We start from the raw sequence: 24,453 nt of genomic DNA on the forward strand, positions 1-24,453 counted from the left end.
GCAAAATGGTCGGAGGAAAAAGTTTTGGGCTCTTTTCTCCCCCTTCTTTGCATGAAAACTGGCATTTTCCCTCTATTTGCATTCTACATTGGGATTCCTTTATCTCACGGACTTAAAGTTATGAGTTTTGTGCAGATCTGCAAATAAGTTTTTTAGCGTTTGTAGGCCCCATTTTTAGGGGGAAGACTATACCCCGAATTTTTCTATTATATTTGATTCTTCTTGGCCCAACGAGTTAAGGCTGTAAGTTTCAAACTGATTGGGGACAAAAAATAATTTCTACTAAACATGCATGATCTTTTTGACCGAGAGAACGATTCCCGAAAGTTTCGAGCCCATCGCACTCCAAATGTCAAAAATGCCCCCTAAACCATCGTGCAAACAATTTGAAATTTGCGTTATTTCTAGCGCCTGCACTAGGAGCTTTGGGGCTCCTTTTATCCGCTCATTGGACCTTTTGATCGTCGTTTCTACGACCACCCCTTCCATTCGAATGGCAAGGGGATAAAAAAGAAAAAAAGAATAGTACATTAAAGGTACATTACTCTTTACTTTGGCATCGCCGCAGAGCTGCCTCCGCTGATTTTATTTTATTTTTTTTTTTTTTTACTTTTACCCCCTTTTACCAGAACACAAAAATGCGAACAAAATGATCAAAGGCTTGTAGGTGAAAATCAAGCTTAAAAGCTGAAGTACTGTAATGAGTGGGAATGAGTACGTGTTAAACCTGGATTAATATTTTCAAATTAAACGGAGTGTTTTTGTTTTTTTTTTGTTTTTTTTTTTACTTTCTGTAACATTCATTGCTCTATAGCTCTTAAACTTTTTTAAGGAGAAAAGTGTTGTGTAATTGTGTAGCTCGTGCCTAGTGAACGACAGTTTACATATAGAAAATGTATTTTAAATAACTTGTAATCCCGAGAATAGTATTATCGTAATCGTCGCAGTTTCATTAACTAAGTAAAGAGTATCCCAATATTCCGAGTATTATCCAGGAGATAGCATATAGAATATATAGTCGGTGAAAGTTGAGGAAAGGCTCATTCAATGATAAGCTTAGAATTCTGGTGCGCTTTTTAAACAGCAATGCCGATTGCAGGGCAGCCTGATATCCTTTTTACGCCCCGTGTGCCCCAGAAAGTTCCTTCTGTCCGCATGGCATCACATTAAAATTTAAAGATAACTGCTATAATCAGAATGGCAGAAAGATCCAAAAATGCAGCTCATGGGGATGTGCGATAAGTATAGCCTCAGAGTTAAGGGGCTGAAATTAATCAAATAGCACATATAAAGCAGAGGATTCACAAGTGCATTTTAAAAGAGAGGTGGACATTTAAAATTCTAGGGGATAGTCAAAAGGATAAAGTCGAAGCACCTGCTTTCTATTAAAAAAATAAAACAATTTGGTGACTTTCGTTCCAAAATGGTCCTAATTTTTATCGGCGTACGTGTTTCTATGTTATAAATAGACTGTACTACATCTACTGACCATTCTTGACATGAGGACTAAATAAAAAAAATTGATGAAATTTATCTTCTTTAAGGGTGATTTATATTTATTTTTTTATCTGGATCTGGTTTAAAAATCTTGCGGTGGTGGAAAGTTTTCTAAGCGCAAACAACTGGAAGATGTCAAAATATTATGCGAAAGTTTTCACAATGCAGGAAGCCCCTCTCCTCGTAGCAAAAAATAAATTTCTGTGGTTGATTACACACCACTTTTGCCCATTTTAGCACCGTTTGATTTATATTTTTTCATGAAGAAACGTATTTTACCGCAGAAAAAATAATTGAGGAACGAGGTGAAGAGAAAATGGGGTGTGCAGGCAGGAAGGGACGAAAATTATCGACCAATATCTCTGGCTTGGTCACTGAAAGACATGTACACTAGAGGGCGAGGGATAAATAGGAAAGAATCGTGTATAAAGTCCCTAGAATTTCATTAAAGATTTTCTTAGAACAAGACAATTGTTTCTTCAGTCTAACTGTTTCTTCATGCATCTCCTAAAATAAATCTAGAACCATTTTTTTTCAAAGCATTAACAAAAACATTCTAAGTTTAAAAACGTTGTTGATCTACAGTCTCTAAAGCTTATCTTGATGTTAGCATTAATGTGGGAAGCCAAAAAGATAACTTTGGAGGGCAAGGTGAGGAATTTCTATGAAAATTTATACTCCTACATCTGCAGCTTGAAAGACGCCATTTTTTCAGGGTTACAAGAAGTCCACCTTTCGAAGGACATCTTTTTAACTTCTATCCTCCTGTCCTTCCTCCTTTTACAGAAAATTTGCATTTGTCTTCTTTTTTAGTTTAACTATACAAAACACACAACCATGATTCCCCAATAAAACGGTAAAAAGTATTTAACATTTTGCTCATTAGAACAGGGCTTTTTCTGTCTTGGGATATTTAGAAATGATGTCTACGGAGAGCGTCAATAGGCTACACTGCACGTAAGTCCCGTAATGGCAGCACTGAACTAAATTGGCAGAATGTATTTTCAGCATTGTCTTGAATAAATTTGAATTTAGTCATGTTCATTTCTACTCATATTTCTGCGAGGATAAAGGACATTATCAAAGGTGATTTATGCCCACGTCGAACGCACTTTTTTTTTTCCAATATTCACGGCGCCAGGTACTTCAAAGTATCTGATATGCAACTATTCATTTACCTCTTTCAATGGCCTCGAGGTTTTAAATGTCTATTGAACCTTATTTTGAAGATGTCAACAGAGGGATTTGCAGGGATAATATCCCCAGGAAGATCGTTCCAGATAGAAGTGCAACGCCGGATGAAGCTATTCCTCAAGTACTCGGTTTTCAGCGTATCCTCGTTTAGATAATTGGACCGATCTGTGTGCCTTCGTGTCTGCCTTGTCGGCTGGACAAAGGGGGGCACAATTCGAGAGAGTTCGTCTGAGGGAGACGAATTCATTTACTTGTAGAAAACAGCCATCGACGCTACATCAAACCTTTCATTTAGAGGCTGGAGCAATTCTTGTGTAGAGGCGCAGCCCGCCCTATTTGCCCTATTCTGGATCTTCTGAAGTGGTGCCAACAGCGTTTTTGGAACACCAGCAAATACTGGGCATCCATAGTCCGCTATGGGTCTGATGCAAGACTTGTAGAGTTGGATAATTGAGCTTGATTGAAGAAGTTTTTTGCAGCGAATAGTAACTCCCAGTTTTCTTGCGTAGGAGGTTGTCACCCGATCAAGGTGGTTATTTCAAGAGGGATTGGTGAAGAATTGATTCCCCAGTAGACGAAGCTCATCGACTCTCTTTATAGCGTCATTTTTGAAGAAGAAACTGAGGTGTTCACGTGGCACCTTTGAATGGGCATTTAAAAGCTCCTTTGTTTTCGATGCATTGAAGTTGATCATCCAGGCATCAGACCACTTTTCAATTTTAAAAAGATTCACCTGTAGGGAAAGGAAGGCTTGTGTTGTATCTTCGTTTTTAGGGACGGCTGAGTGTGTCGTGATATCGTCGGCAAAGTGATGCAGAGGGTTTGCGCGGTTGTCTTCCATGTTGTTTATGTAGTTAAGCAAGAGCGTAGGTCCCAAGACACTGCCCTGGGGTACCCCTGCTTTCACTGGATATTCGCGGGAAATAAACCCGTCAAGAACAACCCGCAGTGAACGATCGGAAAGAAAGCTCTCAATCACTTTTAACAGGCATCCACAAACACCATACACATAGAGTTTCTTTATCAAGGCCATGGTGCCATACTCTGTCAAAAGCTTTCGCAATGTCAAAGGATAGTAGCCTGATGTCGTATCCCGTTGCCAGTAGTTCTATCCACTCCTGATACTGGGCCACTAGGCAGTCTAAAGTTGAGAGTTTCCAGCGGAATCCATATTGGCGATCGCCTAGAAGGTCAATTGATTCCAGGTGCTTATGAAGTCTTTTATTGGAGACGCTCTCGTAGACTTTGCCAACACAGGAGAGAAGGCTAATAGGCCTGTAGGAGTCCACGCTCGTTGGATCGCCTTCTGGCCTTAGAGTAGGTATAACATGGGCGGACTTCCATGTTCGTGGGAAGGTGCCAGAGCAAAAGCACAGCCGGAAAAGCAATGACAAGGATCGAGCTAGTTCGGCACAGCCGGACTTGAAGACAAAATTTAGTATGTTGTCAGGACCGGTGGCTTTGGTCACATTCAGGTTTTGCAGAATGCAAAGGATCTTGGGAGCAGAAAAATTCACGCGTTCCAGGACAGTGTCGGTTCGGTCGGAGAATTTTGGCACTTCTCTACCGTCATCGTCTAGATTCGAGAAATTGCTAAGGCAAAAGCCTTAGCACGAGCTTCAGCCTTTGCCTGTGGATCTTGTACTACTGTCCTGTTACTCTGGAGAGAAGGAATTGCGGTCCCCTTGGACGACGGTAAAGCCTCCTTGAAAATTTTCCACCAACTCTTTGCCAAAGCAAGTTGAAGCTTGGTTGGCGAATTTCTCCTTATACTGATCCCGGGACTGCCGAATCGCTCGAACTGCATCTTTGCGCGCATTTATGAATGCAATTCTGTCCTCTTTGCTCTTCGAAAGTAGCCATGGCTTGTGTGTCTTTTGCTTTGCTCGGATTGTCTTCTTACACTGGGCGTTGAACCAAGGTTTGTCCTTCATGGACACCTGGATCCGCTTTGAAGGGATATGCTTTTCGACAGAGTCAACTATGGCCTGCTGGTACTTTTCTGCAGCTTTCTCTGGGCCTTCCAGGAGGAAGGCTCTCCACTGTTGAGAAAAAAGAGTGTTTCTCAAACCGTCCCAGTCACCTCTTTTGTATAGCCAGATTGTTCGTTCATGCTTTACTGGAGGCGGAATACGTAGGTTTCCACGTGCAACGAAGGCAACGTGGTCACTGATGAAAGCATGAGCGTCTACCTTAAAGGAGTCAGGGTGATCTGTAAGGAATAGGTCAAGACGAGATGATCCGTTTGGGCCGTGATACGTGTCGAAATCGACAAGTTGTTCCAGCCCATAAGAGAGAGATAGATCATACAAATCCGACCCTTCCCTATCAGTATTTTTGCTCCGAAGCCACAGCGCGAAGCCAGACCGAGTTCACTAAATGTAGGAACTGGTCAAACTTAGATCTGAGACCTCGTACATTGCAGTGGGCTACCGTAAACAGGTCCGTTTGGATGGTCGGTGGACGTGCTACAGGTCGTCGTCGAAACGGCTGTTTGGTCCGAGGCTTTTTGTTGTTAATCGTGACCAGGTAAAAGAAGTTTTGCTGGGTGGTTAGCTCAACAAAGCCCATAAATCCATTGCCATGCATCATTAGACGGGGAACGGTGCCACCTGCCACGCACCTCATTACCGCATCTTCAACATGGAGCTGGTACCCCATAATGGGTTAGGATTCGGCACAAGTGCCTCCCATCATGCAAAATGTGAACTTGATGTGAATTTTATTTTATTGATATAAGTTAGCTGCTAAACCTTCATGGCACATGGATCTCTTCATTTTTGTTAAAGGTATTTCAAATAAAAGCAGCGCCATCAACGCTTGGCCAATTTTCAAAATTTGTCTATTAGATATGATTTCTTCACCAAAAATACCATATTTCCTCCTTTTCTTTGAACAGAGGCCCTCTGAGATATTTACAGATGGAAACACTGTATTTTTCTTTTAACGCTCCATTTTGATCAGTGGAGTGGCTTGTCTTGTTTGGCGAATAATTGTAATAAACATTCTTCCTTTTTGGACAGTAGGCTACCATTATTAAGGTAAATAATGCTCAAATAAAACACAGCAGTGTTTCTTCTATTCATGCAATACACGGTTATAGGTTTCGAATGGTTATTGGTTTAGAAGGAGACGAAGGTGTGGTCTCTTTAATCGTCTTATTTATGAATTCGGACAAGGTGAAATAGGCTGCCGGTAAAAATAAAAAAATAGCTCACAGTATTAATTTATGTTTTCTATTCTGTGATACACTTGAGGACTTTGAACCGGATGACATAAATTGGTCAGATTTTGTCATTGAAAGGAAATTTATAACGAAATTTGAGTTGTTTTTTTTTTTGGTAAATTCATTAGCTACTTTACATCACGGTTTAGGGTTGGACCATGTCTTTACCAGCCCTGAGCCATGAAAGTTTCCTAAATAATATAATTGAAGTTCAGCTTCACTACAAGCAAATTATCAAGTGATAAATGTTATGTTATGCTAATAATCAGTGAGGTATGAATTAAATTTGCTCATTATATATATAAAAAATAAATAAAAAAATTATCTTGAAATGTATTTTAGTTCAATCTGTCTCCTGTAAAAAGAAACTAGTGGTGATAATTTTTCTCTCTTTCCTATGTAGATTCGTTAACGTTAAATAAGACGGTACGGAAACTAAAAATCATTTTGCAACCATCAGTGTCAGTTGATTGTCCCAAAGACAAAGGGCCCATTAGTGGATTATCCCAGGGGACTAGCCATCATTGAGATTTGTCGAAAATTTTTTGCTTGACTGTGAAATTTGACTGAAAAGACAATGAAATATTATGTCCTCTTTGTCGGCGAGCTTTTCAGTCAAATCGAGTGCACCGCAAGAAACTCCCAAAGCGGCCAAATTGCTCAAGAGATAATTCCTTTGAGCTATTTTCTTGTGTTTTCCTAGCAAGTATGCCTGAACCTTTTTTAGGATCTGTCCTTTTCTGAACTATAAAAAAGAAAATCCTACTCTGCTCAATTGAAAAGACAAAATTCACACTTTCTGATGATGTAAGTTTCGTTAAAACTGAATATCTCTTTCATCGGCAAAATCTCTGTCTCTATCATTTATTTGGATCTCTTATCCAAGTTCTATAATTTATGGCAAGACCACCCAATCAATCTAAATAGTTTGGCCTCACACAAAAAAATGAGATTGGGTAATCTTTTAAGGCAGCGCATCCCTTTAATAACATCGACTTAAATTCAAAGAAGGAATTTTAATATAAAGATCAGTGGTATTTGTTTATTTTTGATCAACAGTTTTTATCTTCTTCATTTTTTTGATCCTTTGGAATACTCTATTTTGGAGTAATCCCTCGCGGAAACGGTTTTGAGAGGCTCAACAACCCCCATTCTCCCCAAAAAGTATGTACATGCCTATACTTTCTTTAATCTTGCGATGCTCATTTAAAGATTTTTTCTTTAGCTACTAAATATAATTAGGATGTTTAGTTTATTAAGTAATAGTTGTTAACTAAACACTACTGTAATAAGTAATAGTCAGCTAGGATAATTATGCTTCAAAATTGCTTCGATTGTATTTTTATTTCCTATGCATTTTCAAGCAAATTAACCAATTGGGCTAACCGTAATGTGTTTGACCCTGTCAGATAGGAAAAGATCCAGAATGAGGTGGGAGGTCTATTGAAAAGGGGCAACTTTGAGCATTCTTGCACTGGACTCATATTTTAAATAGGACTTTTTAGATGACTCCATAGCCTAGTGGTTAACGTATCTGCTGCAGGTCTCGGGTTCAGTCTCAGGTATAGCCCATTTTTTTTATTTTGTTAATAGGACAAGTGGCGGTAAGAGGTAAAGAGAAAGTGAGGAAGATTTCGCTGGTGGGAAACGTGTAGTTTGCGTTAGAGTAATGAGATAAGAGAGTGGTAAAACTAGAGATGTAACACAAAACTATGTTGTAGATCTTTGTAAAAATTCCCAAGCAACGCCGGACAGTTTCGGCTTGCAGCTATTAAACATAATAGTTACTGAAGATTGTTTCTGTTATTGTGCTCATTGTAACATATTTAAACTTCTTTGCTCTTGGGACTCCTAATTCATTTCGATTTTACCAGTTTGTATTTTTTAGCAGATTCTCATAGAAATCCCAAAACACTGTGAGTTTCTTTGATCAGTAAAAAATCAAGGGGTTTGCGGGAGGTTAGTTTATATCCCTTCCTTCGTATTCTAAAAAATTTAATTTCAAACAAGTGCTTGTTGAACATTTACCAAAATAAGAAAAAGCTTTCCACTAAGCAAACCAACTACAAGTTAAATTTCCTTTCAAGTAAAATTTTCGCTAATCCTCCTGCCTGTAGAATAAAAATAGAAAAGAAAAAACAGTGCTCGATCATTTACCATGAATGCTTCCACATTTCTCCTTAAAAATTATACTTTGAACTTATATTTCCTAGCCAATGTGACAATATTTTATTTACGTTAATCGTTTGATCTCGTACCTGTAGTGCCATCATATCCTGCACCATCATATCCGGCGCCAGCACCATCATATCCGACACCATCTTATCAAGAACCTTCATATCCTTCGCCAGTGGAGCCAGATCCAAGAACAAGGGAACCAGCAGCTAATATTGTTCAACCTGATCGAAGTAAGTTTATTTGAGCTTTACATGACGCGGTTCAGGGAAAATTTATGACATAGTTAGAATTTGCTCAACTCTATAATGAGTAAAAGGGTTTGTGTTCTAGTTCGACTATATATTTTGTAATTTTTTAATTTGATTCGATAAAACTTAAACAAGCTTATTTTTTTTGTAAAAGGCAGTATAATATCCTATAGTAAAACAAACCTTTAGTGTGGTCATCTTTATTCATCCTTATTTGGTCCATAAATATTTAATTGCTGGTGAGAAGACGAAGTACTTGTTCTTCGCAAAATTAAATAAACGTTTGAAACCAACACTAAAACACAAGTCCTGTCTAAAAACTAAGCGCTGGTGTTGACTTCTTAGACGAAAACAGAAGCTGTTGAATTAAAAATAATTTTCTAATTACTTTAAAATTAGCTTTCGAGGAGGAATCTACGCTTTTCATTGTCACCTAATAAATACTATACAACGTAGGTGCCATAAAATCCTAGCCAGATCGAGGGAGGACGCTACAAAAGATTTTTCCCAGGGATAGGGGAGGGTAAAAATTTATAGACCAACATTAGGAATATTCCAAATGGTTGGGAAATCGTCCAAACCATCTTAGTGCTGTTTTGCTATATATATGGTTGGGAAATCTTAGTGTTGTTACGCTATATAGATGGGATGGTTGGGAAAAGTTCTGTCATGCTTTATAGAATGGGATGGTTATGCCATATAGATTGGGAAATCGTCCCAACCATCTTAGTGCTGTTATGCTATATAGTGTATAGCATAAACTTTAATTCCTCCTAAAAATGGCTGACACGATAAGCAGAACATAGTATACATTAAAACACTGACCTCAGTACATACATCTTATTTTGTTTAAACTCTGCAAATTACCCTAGTTGCAGTTTTTCCTCTTTTCAGAAGGATATGATTAGTTATAATACTACTAAAATATTATAATTTGGTCTAAAAACATGATATTTATGGTCAAGAAAATTGGCAAATTGGCAGTCGTCTTTGAACTGCATGATTTGGGACTCTATTTTGAAATTTTGCAATATTTTTTCTCGTTATTTCTTGAGTAGTATTACGGAAAAGTCGAGTTTTGTGGATATATTCCCTTTTACGTTGAGGTATTTTTTCAAGTACTATAAAACTGACCCAGAGCATATCCCAGTCATTTACGCAGATGCTCTGTTTTCTAAAGTTCTAATAGAGAGTTAATATCATGTTCTATGATACGTTAAAATCCCATTTGTCAAAATCTCAGATGCGGCCCTAACTAAAAACATTTGTGCTGCCCATTGAAGGGGAAAACTTCGAAGAATGCAATCACCTTTCACAATTATCTAGGGAAGATAACAGATCCAGTATTCTGACGGGGGGGGGGGGGAGCTAGCTACAATTCCATAGACTGTTTTTAGTCGATAAGCTAGATGGCTAGAAATGTGATGCCCTTTTTATGTCTTTTTTGCTTGACAGATAAATAGGAGTAAAACCTTCAAGAAATTAACTTCATCCAAATCCAAGACGGAAGGAGTGGTTACCCTCTCCCCTCCTCCTGATCCCCTCCTCATCATCCCCTAGGGTCTGTCACTGATAAGCTTAAGAAAGATGACATCTATATCTTACAAATCTAAAACAAAAATTATAAAAGCAAATAAAAAAAAATACTTTGTAGTAGCAATTTGTGCAGCAGTGGTTGGATAAAGCAAAACATTATACAGTAAAGCAGAGAGTAAGTGTAAGCATGTCTTCTCTTCTAGCAGACAATTAGTAGTAATTGAATTTTGACAAACTGACCGTATTTCAGTACACCGCTGCCATTGTTATTTTAGTACACCGCTGCCACCGCTGTCATTTTATTAATTTTTAGAAGTGGGAAGGATTCAAGTTTTAGAATCTATCTAAACACATTTTTAGTAAAAAAAAATATGGGTTATGTTTTTGACAAGTCGACAATAATAGGTTGAAAAACAAATGACGGGTCCAATGGGCGTCATGGCCTGACTTATCTTATTTACAAAAGTCTTGTACTTTAAAGTTTGACGTTTTGTCAAAAATTTTCACGAAAGACTGGTTAAACACAAGGGCTGTTTAAATTAAATGAGAAGTATTTTGAAAAGATTTAATATTTTGGTATAAAGAGTGAGGGTTGAGAAAGGGGCAGCCTCTCTCATATACGGAATAATTTATGTTCGTTTAAGTTTTAGTGTTGCTCCGTACTGTCAGTTGAAAATGCTTGTTTTTTTATTAATTTCTGATCATTTTTTAAATCATGCCGGGAAATACTAAACCGATTAGCTATCAAATATTTTGGCTTGATAGCATTTTGGTCCTATATAGGTCGAAATTATCGTTTTGTGGCAGACAGTGGAAGAAACTGGTACCTTGCTCTTACCAGAAGTTTTTGTTTTTTTATACTTGAAGAGGGTGCTAGAACTCAATATTTGGTTCAAATCAGGCATATGGTGATCACTAGTTTCTTACAATTACTCCTTGCGAAAAATAAAACAATAAAAAATCAAAATAGACTCATGTCTGTGCCCACTCTTTTTGGGGGAAAAGCAAAACTCTGTATTATGGTAGGTGCACACTTGAACTTTCCTTTTTAGGTCTTCCAGACATGTGGAGCTGATGGGGTAGATTTTGTCGGGATCTTGCCCTTGTTCAAAAGTATATTTAGGCTTTTTTTAGAATTTTGCAAATATTCTAATGCAAATGACTGTTTATGGATAACTTCAAACTTAGTTTGCTTTATAAATTTACGAACCAGGAAAAATCACATTTTTGAAACATGTCTTTGTCTTCAAACTTATGTTTTTTTAGAGTTCTGTCTACTATTGACAATAATTGCTTCTTAATTACTGTCTAATACCATGACTATGTTTTTCCAAACTCAAGTGATTTAGAATTGAGCTGTTTCGAATTCTCTAGTTCTGCTCGTCAACACTTCATTTTAGTGGCTCTAGTAGTTTTTGTTCCCATTAAACCCTTGTAAAAACTCCAAATATCCCTACGTATCAATTTCCTAAACTCTTTGGTAAGTATGTGCTGGATTTCCCGTTGGCTCAATAGTTTGCTTTGGACTCACCTTCCTATTATTACAAGCGAAAACTTACGAAAAATATTTTAATTTATTACACCTTCTCTACATCCACCTGCCTTATTACAAGTACTACCTAAATTATCCACTTAATCAGTTTTGCTGGCTGTTGAATGGAAGTGGAGGTCACTAGCTACCAAGATTGATAAACGTGGGCACCACACTTCAACATATATGACCGTACGACGTTGTGAGGGCCCCAGTAAAGAAAGCCCCTGTTAGTACATTCTAAAATCTCTGGAAAAATATCTTCAACCAAACTGGCACCCCAGCTCTGTTCCCTAACCTAACTAGATTAAGGAAATGATTACCCTCAATGTATATAAGAAATTACTTAATTTTCAAATTGTGGACTCAGACCAAAAACTCAATGTAAACTAAACTGAAACACCTAAATGAAAGCAAGGTAAACTCGCCTCTTTCACGGACCACTAAGATGCTGACCAATCCGGGAAAGGGTAAATGGAATGGCCCAACTTTAACCACATTACCAATTCACTAACTTTTATAAAACGCCCTGACATCAAGAACTTAATAATGACACAATAGAATGAGATGAAATGACGTACTATTGCAAGTTTTAAAAGGAAAAACTAAATGTTACTTCTGAATGTAGAGCTGAAAGAATTTAACATTTAAAGAGTAGCCTAATGAAAAACAAATTTATATAAAATAGAAAAGGACACTTTTCTGGTAATAAAATGGATGAAAATAAAAAAGGCTTATGCCAGATTTGCCTCTCACTCCAGACTATTAAATCACTCAGAAACTTTTATTTCCTGTAAGTAGTAATCTTATGATTCCAGTAATTAGATTTCTAACTCTTATTACTAGTTGATTCTTATTCAACTTAAAGTTAATGCTGTTAAAAAGTTGTAAGTTTCACCAAAAAATTAAATTCGAGTAAATTGAGAAAAACTTTATTTTAGATATTTTGTAATTGTTGATGTTGATGAGGAAATAGGATGACTCTTCCAGACTAATCTTCAAGTGGCACTGACCTCATCAATTAATCATATAACTAATTCAGTTAATCAGTTAAATCATTTGATGATTAGTCTTATCAAATAGAGGTTCAATTAATTATCTATTTTAATTAATAATCAATGATTTAAGTAACAGAAACGTCTCTCAATTGTGTGTGGTGACTCAATGGGTGTGTTTTTGTTTACTAACAGAATGCTTTGTGCGCAGGCTCACTCACTTGCACGTTTGAGGGGAAAACCTATCAGGATGGTGAAAAATGGAACCCAGATAGTTGCACAGAATGTACCTGCCAGTATGGGATTACTGATTGTAGACAGCCATTGCATGGTTGCAATAGAGGTACTGTCCACTGCTAGAATTGAAGGCTCACTGAATGCATTTGGGGTCTCTAAATATTGATAAAATATAAATGATGAAAGGTGTTTCACGACACACAGTTAAAACTTTTGGCCAATGGCTACTTAGAAGTTCCCACTACAATATTTTCTGTGTGGTTTCTAGTGGTTCATTAACCTGTACTGTGGTATCATGAACTATTAAAAAAATGTAAGCAATCACATGAATGGAACACATCATTGGGGAATAAAATCATTTCAAGAACTTTAAGTAATAATTTAATTTTATTTATTATATGTTTAATATTACATTATATTAGCTGAGATGGTTTATTGCTTCAAATCCTGTGTATTTTTTTATTCTGATATTTCAATATTTTGTTGGGGGATGTGGTTGTCTCTAAAATGGCACTGCAAATAAGGGGAAAGTTTCGGCCAAAAACTTAAAAACTTTGCTGATTTTGATTTGTCAAAATTTCTTTAGATATATGCAAAAATGCAGTGCCAAACAACATCTATAGAACCCAAGGTGCCTTCAGTGAGGTTTTAAGTCTTTGCTATTAGCTTTCTGATTTTCAATACCACAGACAGTGAGCTTTAAGTCTTTGTTATTAGCTGTCTAATTTTTGATATGACAGATTTCTTACGGTTGTCATATTAACCAAATTCCAATAGTTAGAGTAAAAGTACTTATTTTGTGCACTTTTCTTTTCTGTATATCTGTTAACTAATTTTTGCCACCTCTGAAAAAAAAATTTAACTGATCAATCCTAATTTATTAAAGAACAGAAACTTACCAAAGCTGAGCCATAAGTATTTTACTTCAAATAAATTTGGTGTAGTTTGGGCTTAATTAGTTTCTATGGGATTAAACTATTGCACTAATTACTACTTCTACTGCTACTAACAGCTCACTGTAACAAACTGATGCATAAGGGCAAAATAGCTTTGCATGGTCGTCTCCCTCCCCAATCTACTCAAAGCCTGACTCTTTATCCCCTCCCTTATAGTTCCAATTTCCTTTAAATCTCTTGTTATGGCCTCTTCCCATGCTATTTTCTGACGGCCTGCTTTTTGTTTGGCCCCAGATGGGTGGCCAGAAACCATGATTCGGGAATCTATTGAAATTATACTCAAAATAAAAAATAATATTTCTTTAAATACAGAAAATGGGGAATATTCGTTAAATTCTTTATACACAAAGCTAATTGAAAATTATCAAACAAAATATTTTACTAAACCAATAGATAATAGCAGTGAACCTGTTACAAAAAGGCCTTTGAGGCTTGCTGCCAAAAAAGCAAGATTAGCTCTGAAAATGTGTATTTAATAATTATTAGTTTCGCAATTTAATGTAAATTTCTTTTATATATTTATGCTTGTGTTGTGCTGAGGACGGCCCTTGGACATAGGGCCGAAATATTCATTCAAATAGAGAATTTCACTGTCTTGCGAAAAGAATTCCCTATTGTTCTTCTTGTTGTTGATGTTTATCTCGTTCTATCTTCTTTGCCCATATTTTTTTTCTCATCTTACCTGGAAAATAATGCAAGTTATATTTTCAGTTGTCATGAAAACATTGATACAGAAGGCAAAATTATGGAAAAAAATTAATTTACTTAATTTTGGATAATATCATTGGGTCTGTGTTACTAAATTCGTAGTATCTTAGAATGTGCCGAAGACGTACTTTTTTAAAACAAAATTGGCTTTGAAAAATGCTATGAGTTAAAGAGTCAACCCATCTAAAAACTGAGCTAAAACTGCATAAATGGGTCAGATCTTGCAATACTGGTTTGAATATGTGGTCTGGTGTTTCCTTCTCCTCGTGAAGTTGCCTTTTCTATCTGCCTAAGATAACAATATTAAAATAGATTATACTCTACTTGCTTTACTTCTTTGTTATTCGTATTAAAACAATATCGTGAACATTTCTATCAATATTTATCGTTGTAATAACTTTTCAGGTGGTTCAGGAAACAACTGTGAAGGAGTTGTGTGTCCAGAATTGGACTGCCAAACGCAAGAATACATTCCATTAGGGCAGTGCTGTGCAGTATGTGCAGATGATGAAGTTGATGCTGATCCAGCAGCAGTAAGTACTATTAATCAAAACAATACTGTCATAATTTGTCACTTGAAGTCTTTCTTAAGGATCTGCTATATTAAGTTAATACTTATATATTATTATTAGTACGCTATATCCGATGGTGGTGTCGAACTATCAGAATATATATTGATGACTTATTATGTTATTTATTATTGTTGATTTGTATTTACTTTTATTTGGGTTGCCAATTTGCCATTTCTTTAATTTAGGAGTTTGTAAATCCCCCTCCTCTTAGTTCCTAGCACTGGAGAATGCAAAATACTTGTAACCTAACCTTTGACTTGATGGTAAATAATAATAAAAGGATAATTAAACGTTAAAGAAAGGGTCAATTGTGTGTGTTTTAGACATAGAGTATATATTTTAGTAGAGGGCAATGTCGTATCCAGGGAGTAGGGTGTTTAATCCCCCCCTGAAATGCGTGTCCGATTTGTAAAAGCATAATAAAAATGGATATAAGCAAATTTTGATTCTTTTTTTTAGTTTTTTTTTGTAAAACCCCTCCCCCCGAAAAAATAACCCATCTCACGAAAAAGAAATCCCAGATGCTACCCTGGAAGAGGGTATATAGGTTAGTTGCTAATCCTTGACTATTCTACCACCAGGCAGTAGGTGTACCTCTTGGGAAAGGCCAACCTGGAATAAAATAGTCGTATTCAACATCGATGTAGCTGTATCTGCTGCTGTCGGTTTGGCTATATGTTCCGCCGAAAATCTGGCAACACTGCTGCAGCATTAAAGAAGAGTTAAGCTTAAATGACACAAGATTCACAGAAATCTGGAAACATTGGAAATGAGTTTTGATTAGTCAACTGCTATTAAAGAGTAATTGTCAGGATTTCAGTAGTAGTTGCAATAGAGAACCCTATTAAATAGAGAACCGTCGCTCATAGTGACCAAAATAAAAGAATGGGTCTTCAAAAAACTGAGTGATGACAAACATTTTCCGTTTAAGAGCTGTTGAAAAATAACTTTTATTCAGATTTAACTGAATAGTAATTTGTAATAACGGAATGAAATTTTTGAGAATTCCAAGAAAGACCCTCAAACCCATCGGAAAGGACGTCAAATTGAAGCAAAATGGACGCCATTGGAATTGTCACTGTTGAAAACCTTTGGCTGGAGATTTAAAGTCCCCTTCATTGAATGCATAGGGGAATCCTATTTTGGCATAGGTAGACTCTTTTTTTTTCAAGAATAAACTTCATAGGCTATGAAGGTATGGGCAACAATGGTTTTTGTTCTTAAACGTGAATATCTCTGCAATATATGCATTTGACAAGGGTAGATATACGAAAAAACTAAATAATCCAATGTTCTTAGCTTAATGTAGTGGGGTATAATTTATCACTTTCTCAAAACATGTCACCTAGCCTTTTCTGACTTACGGCTAAAGAATGTTTCAATTTTTCAACGGAAAGTTTGAAAGTGAATGGTTTATCTTATTAATGTAAATCCTTGCCGCTGTAAGAAATCGGTCCCAGAATCAAGCTTATGCTACTATATTATCATTTTATTTCATGGGTCTGGTGCTTTTTTCAGGCGCGTACTAAGATTTAGTTTCTGGAGATGGTGGGAACTTCTAACTTTGCAGAAATGGACAAATTAAATCGAAAGTATAACTCAATCTGCCCCTGCCCTTCTAAAAATAAATTAGGTGGGAGGCCAGGTAATTTGTCGGAGTAGGAAATTTTAAACCGGATAAAAGCTTTAGTATACCTTTCATTTTATATGGCTATATGGCTCATTTTTTCTTTTTCACTTGGTCATTTTCAGTTGAGGTGGAAAATCGGCCCCTACTTTGAATAAAACGAATAAAATGAGTGGTTTCAATATAAAATTCATACGAAATAAAAATATTCCCAAATAAACTTTAAGGAACGACCCTTGCGTCATATATATTTTTTTTCATAAAAAAATAGGCTTTCGTTTTCCGTGATGACCAAGCGAAGCTTTTGACCTCAAAATGATACTCCCAAAGAAATATTCTACTTCTTCTTCAGTTTCCTTTTGTAGCTCCTTTATAAAACAGCTGATTTTCTTGTTTTCCCTCTTTTTCTAGCCATTTCCTGCAGGAGGCAGAGTATTTCTTGGAAGCCATATCAAATTATTACCATTAAAAAAATAAGAAGCTTGACAAAATTATTAGCAGCATAAATATCTTTATAGTTTGAATAATTGGCTGCAGGTCTCCTTACGTTTAAATGGGTGCCAAGACTCCATGTCTTCTATAGATTGGACTAATCCCAACGATTGAGTGTGACAAAACTCCAATAATCTAAAAATACTATTTATTATCAAGAGTATCATTCGTCGTTCTAACAATCCAATAATTTCTTGATAAGTCCAAAAACCACTTCGTGTCAGTGAAGAGTGACCCATAATTGCGTCTGATTGGCAATTTATATTATATCGTAATCATGAATGTCGAATTATTTTTCGGCAACTTTCAAAGGGACAGTTTTTTTTTATATAACGTTTGTACTCTCACATCTATAATTAGAACCAGTTGTTTTTCCAGAGAATTCAGACATCCAAGTCATCTAATATACAGCAAAAACCAGCTTTATCGTAAATATACATTCAACACACATCAATATATACATATATCCAAATATACATATACATTGAAATATTTCTCAAAGGTTAGCAAAGTCGCTCTAGAAAGAATGGCATAGGTTAGCAGAGACTGAGGTGGCACCTAGAACACTAGGGAGCAGGAATTGTTTTAAGCTAGGTGCTGTTGAGACATCGAATTTCAGCTGAATTAAAATGCATGAACATTATGAAAACAGCTGAAATTGTTTTTACTTTCACGTAATAACCTGATAACAATTGAGTAATAAAAAAGATGGTCTATCAGAGACCAAGCATACCAAAATTGTTAATGACCCATGAAAAAACAAATTGCCTGGCAAATTGTTCAAAAAGTTGCTTGATCGAAGGGAAAAAACATGGTTCTAACTTAAATCGGTTCATTGATATCGGGTTGGTACCTCTTGGAATCCAAAATTGGGGAGGCAGCTTGCCAATTCTATTACGCAAGAAGTCCAAAGATAACCAAAAACAAGGATAAAGCTTGCTTATTTTCATAAACTAGAATAAACCAGTTTTTGATAAACTAGTATATACAAATAATAAACATATAGCTGATTATAACGATAATTATTGTAAAAACATAATAGCTAATTTTTTAGTACTGTCAACTATCGGAATTTAGTGCTAGGGGGATGTCCTCTGGGAACTTTGTTTCTTTTTTTCTTCCCTCGGCTAGACCAATCCTGGATACTTATTAATTCAGGTAATTCCTGAGTGTAATTAGTTTCGATTTTATTTGGGGGAAGGGGTTTAGAATTGGTTCGCTCAATAATATTTTTCTCGGTTTTACTAACGTACCGGTTTTAGCAAGCTATTGTCCGATGGGCAGGTACGTATCTAGGTTTTGTTTTTTTGAAGGGGGTGGATATAAATTTGGAAAAGTTTCAGAAATGAGTGAGTCATATGTAAAATGGGGGGGGGGGGATTATCCCCCAAGAAAATAACCCCCGGAAAATTCCCCTGACTATTCTTCCCTGAAAATTCTACCCAAATGCAAAAATTGAGTAGCCAAAGGGAAATTAGGACAAATACAAAGAACGAAGAAAGTGTATAACTGTACATCAGCTATTTTGAAGTGGGGGCATTGTACAGGCCGGTCGAGGGGCGTCAGACGATGAAAAGAGTGCATTTCAATGTCCATTTGTATAAATTTCGATGAGCCTTCAGATAAATATAGGAAGGGATACGGGGGGGGGGGAGGAGGAGTAGGAATTAATCTCTCATATTCCTTCATATAGACTCAGTCTGCATAAGGGTACTTCAGGGTGATCCAGCCCTTCTTATTGCAGAAAAATGTTTCTAACGTTTATTTAAAGCTTCATTTAACCAAACTAATTTCCTTCATATATCATACAATTAGATTCAATGATGTGTAGGTGCGCATCGACTATTATGAATGAGGGGTGGTGGATCATTTTTTTGGTGGGGGAGCAGATACCTCAACGGGTGCCTTTTACTGCCAAAACATCCTAACTCTCATTGAGCCTTCAGATAAGTATAGAATGAGTTCTAGGGAGGGATGCATGTAGAAACTGATATCTAATCCCTCTTGATTTCCTTGAATATTTCTGGTCTACGCCTTTGTTGCGGAAGTAAAGAGTAACGTTGAACCCTAAAACGAACAGATCTATATCCTCAAACCCCTTCCCCCTTGTGTTCGTAGAAATTTCGGAGGATTCAATCGGAAATTACGAATTTTAGGGCCCTTTTAAAAAGTCAAAAGTAGGATTACTTGGAGCCTAGTTTTAGAACTTATTTGGATATCTGGTCCTTTTATAACCCGTACGACATCTGATGAACATTTTAAGGTTCTATTATGTTCAGAATAGTCGGAAATATCAATAAATTTGCATCCAATGATGACATAACCACTAGAGCTCCTGGGATAAGGGCCATAATCTATGTGAACTCTCAATTCCTTACAGATATATTTTGTAGTGAAAAAAGGGAGGGATACGCTTGATCTTAGGTGTCCAGTGGCGTCAAACGTTCAGGGATTATTTTTTTGGTAAAACAGATCACAACATTTTGCTCTGGGAAGGGGAGGCGTTAGTTCTGATTGGCCTGAAAATTACTTGAAGCTTTGGACTAAGAAGACCCCGATGCAGAAGGGGGGAAAATGTTGCTTCCTCTCAAAACACAGCCCCAAAAATGGCCAGAAAAGTACCAAAAATTGTTTTCCCGTCCACTTTAAATAGAAGGGGCTATTTTAGAAACTTGGGAGGGGGATGATTCGATTGAAAATTGAAAGATCAAGGGTCATTTGTAAAGACCGAATGCCACTGGAGAGAAATATGCCTTCCTCTTGGATTATTTTCTGCTGTGCGGTCATCCTCTAACCCCTATGATATCGAATGAAATTTTGAGATATCCATTTTGTTCAAGACTTCAAAATGTCTAATAAGTTTGCCTTCGGGGTTGATATTACCGCCACAGTCCCAATGTTAAACTTTATCTTACTCTCCTATGATAGATCAAACACAAGAAACGCGAAAAAAGAATTAAATAAGACTCATTTTAAAAATAAATACTACAAGACATTCTACGCCACGTATTCTACCCATATTTTGGAATATAGATAGAATGTTTCAAAATTCCTGCTTTTCTTTTTTATTTTTATTTGTCATACTTTCTTTGTTGCTGCTCAATTTTGAATGGGGGGGGGGGAATTTTCCACGGGTGTGGATTTGCTTCGGGGTGGATTTTCTAGGGGAATTTTCCTAGGGAGGGTTTTCCAAGGGGGAATTTTCCGGCAGGAATAAGCTTAGAACCACGTAAAATATAAAAAATTAGGAAATATTACAAATCTTGAGATTTTGGAGAGGGTTTAGACCCAGGCCTTTCCCCTGTAAATAAAATATGCCATCTAAATTATTTAAACCTTTTCCCTGGATACCGGAATTAGCCAGCTGTAAACCCGATCTTTGGTATCTTCAAATTTATTGGATACCGGATTTCGTTACCTACTTCCCAGTTCTGAATCCTGAAAAATGCTGACTCAATACCCTTTTGGTACTATTTAGTGTCATCCAATAAAATTACTTAAAGAACTGTCTATTAAAGTCACTTCTTCCTAGTTTGTTTACCGAATAATTTAGGGGTCTTCACTCCCCCCTCCTTCCGACCTTAAAGGATTACTAAGATAATAATTTTTTAATATTCAGAACAAATATATAAAATATTAAAACAACAAAAATAATCTGAACAATCTGACATTAACCTCTCCACTCTTTCGTCAAGACCGTCTGATTTTCTTTATTTGAAGGGTGTACAATAAAGGCTAAGGAAAAACCTTTTTATTTCTATTATTTATTACGGTGACTCCATTAGCAGCGCAGCGAGGAAAGATGCATCTATTTATCTGCATGATCAATATTGGTTGTGCAGTTAGTTTGTGCTTATACTCAGTCTTAAGAAAAAAAAATTCCTGGCACTCCCCTAAGACAGCTAGTTTTGCAAGTTCATTATATTATTTATTTATACATTATTATTGACCAAACTTAAGTAACTAGCTTAACTATTAAACAATTTCAGATTTCATTTTGCTGTGATTTCAAATGCTATTATTTGGTGTTTGACCTTAAAAAGTACAAATAAAAACTCAGTTTCAATAAAAATCCAACTCAGTAAAATTCCAAATTCAATAAAAATGAAACTTTCATTGAAAATCCAGTTTTCAATAAAAAAACAACAATTTTTTTTTTAATTCAGATCGTTGCAGTGAGAAAATATCAGTAGGATGAAAAATAAGTAACTGAAACTCCCCCTAGGTGTAACAGACCTTTACTATACCCCTTCTTTGCCTGACTATCTTTCTGCTCAATTCTCTTTTCTCTTACTGTGTCTCTATCCCTCTTACCCCTTCTAACGTTTCTTTTTCTCTTCTAGGCTCGTGGTGTGTACAGAAGTGAAATGACAAGCATCCCTGGAGAAAGAGTAAGTTATGGTTTATTGTTGGAATAACTATTACTTGCCAACCTATGTTCGTATAGTTCCAAAAGAGTAAATTTGATGAACTTCCATTATTTAAAACGAACCAATTATCAAAAATTCTTTTTATCACGGTTTATATGATGGCAATTAAATTAAATTTGAAAATAAAAGTTAGTGTAACATTTATTTTTAATGTTAGTATTAATATAAATGAATATTTTATAATAATTAAATAATTTTATTATATAGTAATGAAATGTTATAAATTATAATAATGATCAAAATATGAATATTACATAATAACTAATTCAACGTTGATAAAAAAATTTTTATTAGTTTTATTTTCTGTGTTCCATGATTTCGCTGCTCATGGACATAATTTCAAAATTAAGTCTCAAAATTTTTGGTCCCACTATGGAGTTTCTTCATACTATTTGAGCAGAATAAGATTCAATCTATTTGCTTCTGCTCTTGTAAATATCTTCTCCGGTGCCGCTTTGAGCTTGTAGCCGGTACATTCACAAGATATGGTGTTTTTGATACTTTTTCGAAAATGGACTTGCTTGGGGACGGATTCTGTATGCGCCACGAAAATATTGTCGACTTTCCACTAAAAGTATGTAGATTAAGTATGTTGTCTACTTAGTTAAGATGTTATAAGTTTTTCTATGAGTCTCTTGAGTTTTTGTTTGTGCTTTCATTTTTAATTTATCTATTATGATTATTTTCCTCATTATTATTATAATAATTATTATTATTCTGATTGTTACTTTTATTATTATTACTATTATTATTATTATTATTATTAGTTTTGTTATTATTACTATCATTATTACTCTTATAAATATTATTAGTAATATTATTGTTGTTTTTATTGTTATTACTTTTATTATTATTATTATTTATATTACTATTGAAAACGCACCACTGATATCATCTTAATTCATGCTGAACAGTGTTTATAAACTATTAGTTTAATGGGATAAAAAAAAACTCCAATTTTGTTTCTAAATTTTTCACTGTGTAACACCAATGGCTGCTAACTTGCTCAAATGCTCATCATTTTTTCCTTTTGGAAAGTATCTTTTGGTAAGATGTGAATAAATAATTTGAATTTAAAGCCAAAGTTGAGCTCACTGTGCAAAAATACCATGTGCTCAATGTGCAATAAAAATAATCAAATAAAAAAAAAGTTCCAACTGAATACAAAATGTCTGACAAAGACAAAAAAAGCAAGAAAACAAGAAACAAAAGAAATTTAGCTGCACTAAACAAATAAACTGAGGTAACTAAAAAAAAAAAAACTGGGAAAATTCTGGAAAAATCAATTCACTATTCCAAAATTAAAAAGTTGCGTACGGTGAAAAATTTTTGTTCTTAGAGATTATAATTACGATTCTAATCACAGTTTTCTAATCAAATTCCATGTTTTGTTGCTTTTGGGGTGTGAAATGACTTTACCGCTAAAGAATGGAACTGGAAAAATTCGGTTAATTTTTATGTTTTCTTTTTATGAAAGACTTGCCACCTGTAGTCTCAACTGCAGTCATAGCGTAATTTACTCAAGTCAACCGGAAAATCAAGTTCGAACAAGGATGCTTCGAGAGAGAATTGCAATGTGAAGATGTCTAGAATTTGAGATGGGACGAATCTTGTCATATGGGATAAGAATTTATTAACAAAACAAATAATTGAAATAAATAAAAAATTACTTCCTTTCCTAAAAAGCAATGCTTATCCGTGGGGAGGTAGAGGAAACACCATCTCTGAGAGAAGAACAAAAAAAATACTTCTCCACCGACACCACCGATTTCACCACAATAATCAACGAATATATAACAATAAACATCATCCTTTACGCAGCCGGAATTTTTTTTTTTTTAACTTGGATGAATATACCGAACAGACTGACGAGAAAACCCCCATCTAGAATCCTTACTGAGGGATTTTGTAAAGTTCTTATTGGTCTAAAAATAGATTGAAAAGTAGATAACCAAATAATTGAACATATGGCCGTATCCAGGATTTTTGTTCGGGGGTGGATATTTTTTTTTTTGAGGAGTCTTACCAAAAAGAAACCTGTAAGAAACGCATAAAAAATTGGCTTACATGCATTTTCTTACGTTTTTATGAGCTGGACAAAAATTCCAGGGGGAGGGGATCAAACACCCTAACCGCCCCCTAGATACGGCCTTGCTTGAACAGTAAACATAAAATTTAATCTTTTTTGAAGATGACAAGTTATAAATTGTATGGATAATGTTCATTTAAACCAGAGCTGTGAATCTCAATGATTTTCCCCAAGATTTGGGAGGTCTCTGTCCTGACCTAGAGATATAGACGTGTCTGGAAACTATACGTACTGTGGTTCAAACTGATCTACCGCAAGGCCTTTTTCTCTCGGAGGGTGGTAATTCTTGGGGTAAATAAGTCTAAAAACTGACACAGCTTTGTGGTGTGTTGGCTTCAGGTAGTTTTGTTCTTCGGTTTGCTGTTAGAAGAATAAGAAGAAGATTAAAAAAATTTTGTTTTAGTGTCTTGTTTTTTTTCTGTAACTTGAGTGTTTTTGTTCTTAGGACAAGCCTCAATCTTAATTCGTAACTATATTATAATAGCTATCCAATCGAACAACCTGTTCTATAAAAAGAAAAACAGTTAATTTTTTTTTTTACTCAGCAATCTTAGAGCAAAACATACCATTTGGGAGAGCTGGGCAAGCAAAATATTTATGTTAATGATTACTAGTCAATTGATTTAAATGATTTAAATCGGATTTATTTGAGTGGAGAAACGAATCAGTATTTCTAAACAGGGTAAATAAAAGAGGAACCTGACTATTTACGGTATGTTTACTTGCTAAACAAATCAGACACAAAGGGGAAAAGCATCAAGCTCAAACACAGGCCTACAAACTGAAAGAGACAAGTGTAATCCTATTTCTTTAAAAGAAGTGAATATAAAGAAAAGAAGGGCAACAGTGAATAGTAGCAGCAGTGAAAAAAGGTATCTACCAAACAAAAGGACTTTAGCAGTGATCTAGCCAATCGGCATATTAAAACATACAGTAG

At 35.6% G+C, this 24,453-nt stretch overlaps 1 protein-coding gene across 2 annotated transcripts in view; it reads left to right on the forward strand.

The window, feature by feature from the left end:
- Positions 1-24,453, forward strand: part of LOC148942882 (uncharacterized) — a 107,415-nt gene that overhangs the window by 6,108 nt on the left and 76,854 nt on the right. The window contains exons 2-5 of one of the 2 annotated variants that reach the window (XM_089102093.1): positions 8,182-8,325; positions 12,617-12,748; positions 14,712-14,839; positions 21,341-21,388. In XM_089102093.1, coding sequence (XP_088958219.1) covers positions 8,182-8,325; positions 12,617-12,748; positions 14,712-14,839; positions 21,341-21,388 — 452 coding nt within the window. The remainder of the gene's footprint in view (positions 1-8,181; positions 8,326-12,616; positions 12,749-14,711; positions 14,840-21,340; positions 21,389-24,453) is intronic. The other variant, XM_089102095.1, reaches the window with a different exon arrangement.

Source organism: Artemia sp. Qi Xiang Cuo, chromosome 16 (assembly GCF_049724085.1).
Source record: "Artemia sp. Qi Xiang Cuo chromosome 16, ASM4972408v1, whole genome shotgun sequence".
Taxonomy (NCBI): Eukaryota; Metazoa; Arthropoda; class Branchiopoda; order Anostraca; family Artemiidae; genus Artemia; species Artemia sp. Qi Xiang Cuo.